The 11,898-nt window shown below is 41.7% G+C and overlaps 1 protein-coding gene across 1 annotated transcript in view; it reads left to right on the forward strand.

The window, feature by feature from the left end:
* Positions 1–11,205, forward strand: part of PAF1 (PAF1 component of Paf1/RNA polymerase II complex) — a 36,131-nt gene extending 24,926 nt beyond the window's left edge. Inside the window, exons 8-14 of the mRNA XM_089679799.1 lie at positions 558–626; positions 3,017–3,120; positions 6,330–6,446; positions 6,575–6,703; positions 6,835–6,940; positions 9,309–9,393; positions 10,729–11,205. Coding sequence (XP_089535925.1) covers positions 558–626; positions 3,017–3,120; positions 6,330–6,446; positions 6,575–6,703; positions 6,835–6,940; positions 9,309–9,393; positions 10,729–11,123 — 1,005 coding nt within the window. The 3' untranslated portion in view covers positions 11,124–11,205. The remainder of the gene's footprint in view (positions 1–557; positions 627–3,016; positions 3,121–6,329; positions 6,447–6,574; positions 6,704–6,834; positions 6,941–9,308; positions 9,394–10,728) is intronic.
* The last annotated feature ends 693 nt before the right edge of the window (positions 11,206–11,898 follow it).

The following is an 11,898-nucleotide window of genomic DNA, read 5'->3' on the forward strand; positions in this document are numbered from 1 at the left end:
AGAATATAACTGGATACTAACATTTATAGGTAAAGTTGATCCAGGGAATATCCTCTCGGCAATCATGCTTTGCTGGGGTTTTTTTGCCTTTCTCTGGATCAACTGTGGGTATAGGATTATAACTTTTTTTTTTTCTATGGTTGAACTGGATGGACTTTGTCTTTTTTCAGCCAGACTAACTATGTAACTATGAGGGGGAAGCAGGGCACATTACACGGGACAGACGGTTGGGCACAGTGTAGGGTGGGACACAGCAGGGCACACAACAGTACTGGCTTCAGTGGTGGGTTTCTCAGTCCTCCAGTGGTGTGCTGTTTCCCGCCAGCCCCTCCTCCTATCCTGTCCAGCACAGGTGATGTCACATACAAGCACCCAGGATGGGAAGGAGGGACCAACGGGGAACAGCACGCTGCGTCCAATAGTATGCTAGCCACTTCCCTGCCTAACTGCATATGTCAAAGCAAACTGCCTGTCAGCTGCCTAGGACTGACAGGTAGATCGTCGCAGAACCCCAGTAGAGGAACACATTATTAACGCTGTTAATTTCTTCTCTTCAGATTGCTCAGCATTACAGCAAGCCTCGTGTTACCCCAGTGGAGGTCATGCCTGTCTTCCCTGACTTTAAGGTATAGTCTTGAAGAGAAATGCCTGGCAAGGCCTAATATAAGTTGGCTGCCCCCACTATCCAGAACAAAACTGCACCTGTGCTAAAGACAGAAGTTCTTTTCATTTAACTTTTTAACCTGAATTGTACAGCATTCAATACAGCCAGTGTTAAGAGGGTTCCTCTGGTGATTTTGGGTGGGAATACAGCCTCTTGTGAGATAAATCCTGTGCGCCCAGAGTGTATGTGTTTGTGTATAATGTACATGAGGCTTCATAGAGAGGGAGGATCTGAGATCGGTAAACATGCCTACCTGCGGTCTAGGTAGGAGTCATGGGTCACCAGAGAGGTGAGTAGAATACCTCTTTTTCAACTCTTTTGAGTTTATTCAAGCAGTCCCTACAGACAAAGGGGATTTACTTGAACAGAACACAAGAAGCATGTGCCCTTTCAATCATTTATTCAAGAAAAATATTACTATATGCACTGTTGAAAAAGTAAATACATCCTTGGTCTCAGAAGCCTTAGCAGAAATGGCTTCTTGTAAGCTCATTGTATAACTGCTCACCGTGCTTCGATATCTGCTTGATCTATGCACCTCCATGTGGTGGTCCTTCAATGTTTGTGGGATTCCTTGCATGATCTGTCCATTTCAATTTCTGGATTTGCTAGTGTTCTTTGGATTGCTTTCTTGATGAAGCATCCACTTCTGGTGCAACCTAAACTTTTGGACAGATGACCTCAAATTTTCATGAAGTACACATTTATATGATGTAGAATTCATACCTGACTCAATGACTGCAAGCTGCTTATTCCTTCAACAGCTAAGCAGCCAAGCCAAAACATTTTTACCACTGTGCTTCACAGTCTGTATAAGATTCTTCTCTTGAAATGCTGTCTTCGGTGTGTGTCACACGTCTACTGCTGCAGTGGCTAAACAGTTCTTTTCTTTGGTTCATCAGTCTACATTACATTGCTCTAGAAGGACGGTCCTTTTCTACATAGTCTCACGCTAATGTTATAGCATACTTCCATGCAGGTTGGATTGGTGCAATCTCTTGCCTGATTGTAGATGAATGCACTTTGACACCAACTGTTGCAAGCATTACTTACAGTTCCCGCAATGGAATTTTGGGGTTATTGGCGACTTCTTCTAGCATCAGTCAGCTCTTGAACTGAATTTGCTGGAATGGTTAGTCCTGAACAAATAGTCACTTTTAGATTATTCTCCCTATAGTGGACTGATTATTTATTCTTATTATGTGTCTATTTTATCAAAGACTTTGCCAAACTTCTAGGTACCCACAATTTTTTTTTACGGAGCTTTTTTTTATATTGGTATGATGACATCGAACACATTAGCAGAGTATAGCTGACCCTAGATATCTGAGGTGTATATATAGGGCAAGTTCATTGATCTGTAATCTGGTACCCCTAAATCTAAATGTATGTATTTTTAAGTGGTGGTAAATGTGAGGGTGTACGTCCTTCCTTTTTTTTTTTTTTTTTTTTTTTTCCCCACATGAATAATCTTCATTTTCATTAATTTAGATTATGAGAATGAATACACCATATCAGTTTTATGTGTAGATTGTTCAATTATATCACTTTATTGGTTGGAACTGTTTGAATGAAGATCTAATGTTTGTTCAAATATGTTGAAGTCATCAATTTCCATGGGATGTACTTGCTTTTCAAAAGACTATTTTCTGAAAGTAGGGACCTTCTAGAGTAAAATGTCGGTAGTTGCAATGGTTTGTGTCACACAATATTTGCGCTACTGTTAATCTAAAAGATAAGGTTCTACATAGATACCAAATATATCAAGCCTCAAAATTTTGTGGACCAACGAAGCAGTGAAAAACTAAGACGCCCAAAACTTCATAGGTGTTTCTTTTTAAAAGCCTTTACAGCTCATTGAGATGGCATTAACCATGAATGAGGGTCCGGGAATTATTGCTCTCACTTTTGAGTGCGTGGTAAAACCTGATGTGTCACGTAATCTTCATGTTAATGCACTTAGAATTTTTTATTTTTTTTAAACTCTTACAAGAGGGCTGACAAGCCTTCTATGTGATCTCATGTTAAAGGTCACAGGTTTTTTTTAGCAGACCCCTGTCACCTTTGAACTCCGCTGAAGCCATTTGAGTACAAACCATGCTTTATTGGTTTCTTCTCCAGCCAGCCTATGGTTTTACAACCCAGAGGTGCTCAGAAATGAGCACTTCAGAGTTCATGCTTCACAGGAAAGATCAGAAAGTGGATGTTCAATGAAGCCAGAAACAGCCAAAAGTCTAGTATTTTCAGGAATTCTTTGAAATGCTGAATATTTAGCTGATATGTTGCATCATTGCAGATTCATTCTTGACATTCTTTTCTATGTTATAATCGTTATTATGGTTCAATTTCTAGATGTGGATTAACCCCTGCGCTCAGGTCATATTTGATTCTGATCCTGCACCTAAGGAGGCCACAGGATCTGCAGCCCTGGATATGATGTCACAAGCCATGATCAGGTAAGCATCCATCCATGTTCACTGTGCTGCAGTTTATAAAGTACAGGATCCTGTAGACCTAAAGAGTTAGCCTGTGGGGAAAATAATAAAAAAAATCAAACAACTTTTTGCAGAAAAGTTATAGCTTATATATCACTCCAGTGGGCAGGACCCTCAAGTAGTGCTTTCACTGCTTCCAAGAAATAAAACATCCCACAAACAACATAATGCTGGGCATTGTATCAGTAGGCACAATCATTAGGAGCAGTCCAATAGCAGAATCCAGCTTTTAGTGAGTACATATTTACACATGGACTCCAAGCAGGTCTGGAGCGAAACAAGAATGACACGGTCAACAGAAGTGCCTAAGCTGCCCCTTTTGTAATATATCTGTTGGCTAAGTGGAGTAAAATGCACTACAAACTTTTTTTTTGGTTATGACAGCCCTTGTAATATCCCTTGTGATAGAAAAAAAAGCAGTGACAGGTCCTCTTTGTTGGAGAGATCTGAGGTCAATAAGACAATGTAAAACATTTGATCCAAAAATAAAAAAAAAATTGATCTAATAGAAAAAAAAAATTGGCCTTGTGTACATTGGACCAGAACTGGAAGTGACGTAATGACATCGCTGCAGTCCATCTAGACCACAGAGATGAGAAGACCGAAAATGTAAATAAACAATATTGTTACATTTTGCTATAAAACATACCCAATAAAAAGAAATCTTCATAAATTTAGGCCAAAATGTTTTCTGCTACATGCCTTTTGGTAAAAAAAAAAAAATCCCAGTAAGTGTATAGTAACTGCTTTGCATGAAAATTATAGCATCTACAAACAATAGTATAGATACTGGGGGGGAAATAAATATAAACACACAGTGAAGGAAATAGGTATTTGATCCCCTGCTGATTTTGAATGTTTGCCCGCTCACAAAGAAATGATCAGTCTAAAAATCAAATGGTAGGTGTATTGTAACACTGAGAGACAGAATAGCAACAAAAAATGCAAAAGAAATGCATGTCTAACAAATGACGCACTGATTTGCATGTTCATGAGGGAAATAAGTATTTGATCCCCTATCATTCAGAAGAATTTCTGGCTACCAGGTGTCTTTCATACAGGTAACAAGCTGAGATTAGAAGCAGTCTCTTAAACGGAGTGCTGCTAATTTCATTTTGTTACCTGTATAAAATACACCTGTCCACAGGAGCAATCAAGCAGATTCCAAACTCTCCACCATGGCAAAGACCAAAGAGCTGTCCAAGGATGTCAGGGACAAGATTGTAGACCTACACAAGGCTGGACTGGGCTACCAAATTAATCGCCAAGCAGCTTGGTAAGAGGGTGACAACAGTTGGTGCAATCATTCGCAAATGGAAGAAACACAAAACAATTGTTAGCCTCCCTAGGTCTGGTGCACCATGCAAGATCTCACCTTGTGGAGTGTCAATGATCATAAGAACAGTGAGGAATCATACCAGAACTACACGTGAGGATCTTGTCCGTGATCTCCAGGCAGTAGGTCCACAGTCACCAAGACAACAATTGGTAACACACTATGCCGACAAGGATTGAAATCCTGCAGTGCACGCAAGGTCCCTCTGCTCAAGAAAGCACATGTCCAGGCCCGTCTGAAGTTTGCCACTGAACATCTGAATGATACAGACGAGGACTGGTTGAAAGTGTTGTGGTCAGATGAGACCAAAATTGAGCTCTTTGGCATCAAGTCTGCTCGCCGTGTTTGGAGTAGGAGGAATGCTGCCTATGACCCCAAGAACACCATCCCAACTGTCAAACATGGCGGTGGAAACATTCTGCTTTGGGTGTGTTTTTCTGCTAAGGGGACAGGACAACTGCACCGCATCAAAGGGACGATGGACGGGGCAATGTACTGTCAAATCTTGGGTGAGAACCTTCTTCCTTCAGCCAGGGTATTGAAAATGGGTCGTGGATGGGTGTTCCAGCATGACAATGACCCAGAACTTACGGCCAAGGCAACAAAGGAGTGACTCAAGAAGAAGCACATTAAGGTCCTGGAGTGGCCTAGCCAGTCTCCAGACCTTAATCCCATTGAAAATCTGTGGAGGGAGCTGAAAGTTCATGTTGCCAAACGTCAGCCACCAAACCTTAATGACTTGGAGAGGATCTGCCAAGAGGCGTGGGCCAAAATCCCTCCTGAGATGTGTGCAAACCTGGTGGCCAACTACAGGAAATGTCTGACCTCTGTGATTGCCAACAAGGGATTTGCCACCAAGTACTAAGTCATGTTTTGTGAAGGGGATCAAATACTTATTTCCCTCCTGAGCATGCAAATCAGTGCATAATTTGTTAGACATGCATTTCTTTTGAATTTGTGGTTGCTATTTTGTTTCTGTGTTACAATACACCTACCATTCGATTTTTAGACTAATCATTTCTTTGTGAGTGGGCAAAATTTTTTATTAGTAATGGCGGCGGATAGCAACTTATAGAGGGACTGTGATAGTGTGGTGGGTGCATTCTTACACTGGGTGGGTACGGACTAATTGATACTGACATCTCCAGTGATCAGTGTTTTGCAGGAAGATAAAAACCGACACATTCCTGCTGACAGAAGAGAAACCTGTGTTGTTTAAATTCACAGATTTCTCTCCTGTCAGTTGCTCCATCAGTTAACGGGTCACGGACATGAATTGCTGGCTGAGACATGGTGATTGACATTTACAGGAGCCAATGCACATGCCCACTACCTGGAAAAGCAAGATCACATATGAATGTATGTATATATGTGTGTGTATATGTATATATAATGTGTGTGTATGTGTATATATATATATATATATATATATAATGTAATTCTGCACAGAGTGGCCACCCTGTTGCAGTAAAGTTGCTATAAGGCAGACAGCAACTGGTTGTAAAGTGTAACTCCAGCCCAGTTATGTAATTTAGTTTGTAAAAAGGGGACAGGTTAGAAACCTTGGTCAAATTTGTACTGCTTGAATCTCATTTGGAAAGATGTTCCTGTTGGTTGATTTTCCACTTGTAACTGAGATAGAAAGTGAATGGAAAATGATTAGTGGGGCAGATGCAACAACACACCTGACAGGTGCTAACCTTTCCCCACTCCACTAAACAAAACAAAATTGCTGTATGTTTTTATGTTTATGTAACCACCACCCCTTGAACAAGAAAAAAGAGTGAAACCTAGATTTTAACCCTGTGTCATTTTCCATTTTGGTCTATTCCAGAGGCATGATGGATGAAGAAGGAAACCAGTTTGTAGCGTATTTCCTGCCGGGTGACGACACCATGCGGAAACGAAAAAGGGACCAGGAGGAGGGTCTGGATTATATGGCTGAGGACATGTAAGTGAAGAAACTAAACACAAATCTCTTCTTTTTGTAGGGCTGCCCTATTATTTCTTTTATAGACCTGTTTTTATGAAATGGGAGATGCATGTTTTATTTTTTTAACTTGTGCTTTTAATATAAAGATATGACTACAAGATTGCCAGAGAGTACAACTGGAACGTCAAAAACAAAGCAAGCAAGGGCTACGAGGAGAATTATTTCTTCATCTTCAGAGAGGGTGATGGCGTTTACTACAATGAGCTGGAGACAAGGTGAGCTCCTCTTTATGGTTTGTGTGTTTATGATCCAAGAGTTTGATACGATTCCGGCTGTGTGTTCCATTGTGACTTTGTTATTGTTGAGAGGTGTAAACCTGATACAGAGTCTTGCTTGTTTGGTGCAGAGTGCGTCTCAGTAAGAGGAGGGTGAAGGCTGGAGTTCAGTCCGGAACCAATGCTGTCCTGGTGGTGAAGCACAGAGACATGAATGAGAAGGAGCTGGAGGCTCAGGTAGGACTGTGTTCAGTGATGTCAGATGGAGATGGAAATCTTGGTGGTATATCTAGCAGGTGCTTAGAAAATAAGGCAGTATATATTATGAGTTGCCAGAAACCATTCAAAATATACAATCATGTTTTTTTAAATTTGGAGTTGAACAAAGCAAAGGTTTTGCTTTAGGGGCCATGTAGGTCAGAGCAAGAGGTTTGTTTTTATTCCCCACTCCTTAGCTACACATACTCCCCTTTCATTCATCTTCTTGATGCTCCATGAGCCAGTGAGTGAAGAAAGAGACCAAGAGCTTCAGCATATAGATGATCATGTGATGTCCCTATTGTCTCATGTGAAAGCACTGATTTTGGGTACTTGGCCATGGGAGTGAGGAGACCATCCTAAGCCCTATGTAACCTCCAACTAGAATGATTCAGAATCTACACAGAGCTTCCTTTCCTTGCTCTTATCGGCTGAACAGAGAGTTGAGTGATTTCTGCTGGGGAGGGAGACATAAAATGAAAATCTGTTGCATTTCCCTTCATAGTCAAAGCAAAAGCTCTCCTTTAATGGTTTACATGTACTAGAATGGAGCACAATCAACAGGTGGCTTTACTTATTTTATCACTCGCCTTTATCCGCATGCATGATCTTTTCTACTTGTAGCCGTGAAATGTGGAACATTCTCTAATGCAGTTAGTGACCTCCTGATAGACAGACATTGGTGGTTTAAATGGCCCCTTCCCATACCATAGGTGCTGCTAATATGATGGCTCTTTGACCACAGGAAAACATTAGAGGGTGGGTCAAACTGACAGCTTCCTGATAGAGGACTTTATTGAACCCTGAGTGTTGGGGCTTAAAGTGGTTTTAAATCCATTCCCCAGTGAAGTGACTGGCCTCAGGTTCTAAACAGAGGTGAAACAAATCCTTCTACACAAGTTGTACCTGTTTATCTGAAGTCTTCTCTACATTCATTCATTAAGCTTGTCTGAGCTTTCAAAAGACCAGGTAGAGAGCTTAAATTACACACTGCAGAGCTCAGTGAGGAGAGAGCTGATTGGAGGAAAGGGACCCCCCCCCCCCTGCCTCCACACAGCACACAGGAAGAGTGCTGAGGCTCTCAATCACAGGTGTTGTGCTGGAGATTCCTCCCCATCATATTTTTTTCTCTTGGTGTCAGGACTGATTCATGATGATGGCAGTGAAATGAAGCAGCAGAGGGAAATTACACTTAGTGGTCTTAATTGAGACAAGTACACACTGTAGCGGGATATGCGTTCATATTTCGTGTCTGCGGTTTACAACCACTTTAAGGACATTTTAAGATAAAAGAATATTCCTGCAAGCAGTTGTAGGTTGGGTCTATACAGTTCAGCGGATGGTGTATGCAGTATTTATTTCTAGTCCAGGTGTGCTTTAAAATTTACCAGTGACCAGAAAATGATCTAGTCTTCCACTTTTGAGAATACTAGTTCCCTGGCTGTCATGCTGAGGCTGTAGCTATGATCACTGTCCCCAGATGTCTAGAGAGTATAATGATAAGGAATTCTGATACTTATTTACTACATGCTTGTTTTGGGACTTATTTACTACATGCTTGTTTTGGGGGTCTGAGATGTAAAATATGAATACCAGATTTGGCCAGGCAACTAGCATTTTTAAGAGGCCAACAAAGGCAACACTGATATTTCTCTGGTGACAGGGGTACTTTAAAGTGTACCTGTGTCCAGATGATGTACATTAAAGTATTTACATATTTTTAAAAAGCAGTAACAAAGCTTAAGTGTTCTTTCACGTGGCCATTCATTACAGCATAGTGGCCGTACAGCGTACAGTGCGCCTGTTGTGGCTCATGGGAGCTCTAGCTGCAATGTAATTTTGATCATTGACATGCATTACAGGATTTTTGTTTTTAAAAAAAATAACACCCGTGCATGTGTAAAATCAAGTGCTGGAACCATCACTACAGGCGTGTTTACTTTGTATGGCCATACACCTTACACCCCAGTCACATCGGGTGCGATTTGCAGGCCATACGACTTGCATATAGTATGCCAAGTCGCACCCTATTGTCCGCTATTAGAGCGGTCATATCGATGCGGTTCCGACTTGGTCGGAGCCGCACCGATTTCTAAAGTAGTATATACACTACTTTTGGTGCGAATTTGCATAGACATCTGTGTCAGATGTCTTGCAGATCGCACCTTAAATCGGCGTCTCACCCGACTTTGAAATCGTACGACTTCTGTGTAAGTCGCATGTTTTCAAAATCGGCTTTGATGTGACATGGGTGTAAATGTACACATTGAATTTGAATGTGTCAGGCACACTTTGTCCAGTAGGGGGAGCCATTGTATATGTTGCTGAATTCTCTCCTCACTTGCAGGAAGCCCGCAGAGCTCAATTGGAGAATCATGAGCCAGAGGAAGAAGAGGAGGAAATGGAAGTGGATCACGATACTCAGGGATCAGGTATGGTCTTTTTATGGTTCTGTGTAGACTGCTGTATATTAATGCCAATGTTACCACAATTGAACTGGTTAGTATGTAAGCTTTGTTCTGGTTAGTTTTTAGCCAGTGATGATGGCAGCACAATGCCCCATAGGGCTACAGTGAGAAACTTGTTTAGGTACAATTGAACAGAAAATTGTGGCTAACATTGTATGTTACTGATATGTAACGGTCCCTGTTCCATGTACTGTATATATTCAGCAGCACAGAGCGCACACAGTGGTGATAGCAGACTCGTACACAGGCTCTTGTTCCATGGGAGCACCTGAAGTCTGCAATTGGTAGAGTGACAACACAGATTAGAAGAACCTCGGGAATAACTTACATTTGCTACTAAGGCTTGTAATCCCTGTCACAGTCTATTGGTGATTTAGCAGTAACCTGTAATGAAAATTGGCAAAATTTCAATGCAGATCTAATTTATGGCATTATGAAGCCTCAGAATAAATGCAATGTAATTGTCTGAATAAGCCAATATAATATTTGAGGATTGCTGTTATAATTGTTTATGATGACATATGCGTGTACCACCCTTGTAATTTGTGAATTATGATGCTTTTTATATTACAGTGCATCAATTCTGAACACCATGGGGGAGATTTACTAAAACAGGTGTACACAGAATCTGGCGCAGCTCTGCATAGTAACCAATTAAGCTGGAAGCTGATTGAACAAGCTGAATTAGAATATAGGGCAGCTCTGCATACTAATCAACCAGCTTCTGTGTGCACCAGTTTTAGTAAATCTCCTCCAATATGTGCTTCTTGATCATACTATGGACAGGGGTCATTCGCCCCTCATGTTTTCCTTAGTGTTCTCCACTGTTGGCCAACGGGCCCTCAACTCTGTGTTCCATTACTGGACTTTGCTAGTTCAGGCTAGAGGTCACCCAGTTTAATGTGCATCAAGACTCGGAACACATCCCCCCCCCCCCCCCCCATCTTCTATGAAAGCTCACGGACCAAGAGTTGCCCACCTACCTTTTGGGACAGGGAGTAGAGCATTCCTGTCCCCAACCTTCCCACACTTCTTGTGTCTCTTTCCCAAGCTGTGTTCTGCATAAATCACACATTATCTGACTTTCTATTTTGCTAGGCTTGTCTGACGTCCACAGTCAGGTAGGAGACATGTTTGTCAAAATTGGTGGTCTGATAAACAAACCTTGTTTTGTGCAGGAAAGGGTAATGCAAACAAATTAAAGATGGACATCATTGCGTTAAACTTCTACAGCCGATTTGGTACATAATGTATATTTTGCTAGCATTGCTGATTACCAAGTGATTGTGTCTCCCATAGATGCAGAAGACGGAGAGAAGGGCAGTGAGAGTGAGAAGGAAGGCAGTGGCGGAGAGGCCTCGGGAAGTGAGAGTGAGAGAGAGGATGGCCAAGAGGAGAAGGAAGAGGAAGAAGAGGATAAGGAGAGCAGTGAAGAAGACAGAGCTGCCAGGGACAAGGAGGAAATCTTTGGCAGCGATGATGATGACAGTGATGATGACGTGCAAAATGAAAGTGGAGGCGAAGCAGAGGAAAGCGGCAGTGAGGAGGAAGAAGAGGAAGACAAAAACAGAGGACGGAGAAGCCGCAGCGCTAGCAGCAGTCCGTTTGGGAGTGACCGATCCCAGCAGGAAAATGAAGAGCAAAGTGGCAGTGAGCAGGGCTCTGCCTCCAGTGATGGCAGCGATAGCGACTGAATACACATCCTGCTCAATATCCAGTTTTGTAAATATTTGTTATATTATAATTTTAGTTCAATAAAAGTTTTCACGGTTTAAATGTAATTGTATTTGCAGTAGAATGTAAGAGATCGGGACTCTTTTATTCTGACATGGTGAGTGGCGTAGAGGAAGGAGAGCTGTCACCCTGTCACTTTTCCCTGGCTAGCTAAGCCGGAAAGGAATGTATTGCAATACATTCAGTGGAGCCCAGAGGGGACATGCAGGGTCTTTTAGACCCTGTAGGGTTAGGAACTCATGTCCTCTCTTTATTGCTCTGTGCTCCTGCAGAAATGCAAGTTTGACTTCCTGTCTCAGTGACCACACAGGAAGTGACTGAAAATTTCCCCTGTAAAGATAAAAAAAAAAAAAAAAAGAAACTGACTAGATGCTCATTAGGGGTGCAGGTCAAATCCACACCCTTTGTGAATGGCAGAAGAATTGGTCCATTGTGTTAAGCCAAAAACAGAAGTGAAGCAGTGAATTCCTGTGGTTTGCTGAGGATATGTGATCAATAGACACATGAATTTAATATATACTAGAACAGGTAAATCAGGTTTGGGGACCAGCCAATCAGTAACATTTCCCAAGAAGAGACCGGTATAATTATGAATACTTGAAATAATGGAGAATTATGTCAGATGCGATTTTACTTCACAGGCAACAATGGTAAAATCCAACATTTTACAGTTATCTTACATGTATGGGCTGAAATCATGGTGTCCCATCTGAAAGCAAGTCTGTTGTAGAAAAG

This window comes from Staurois parvus, unplaced genomic scaffold, assembly GCF_062004578.1.
Source record: "Staurois parvus isolate SC_StPar_1 unplaced genomic scaffold, SC_StPar_1.0 ptg000232l, whole genome shotgun sequence".
In the NCBI taxonomy this organism is placed as follows: Eukaryota; Metazoa; Chordata; class Amphibia; order Anura; family Ranidae; genus Staurois; species Staurois parvus.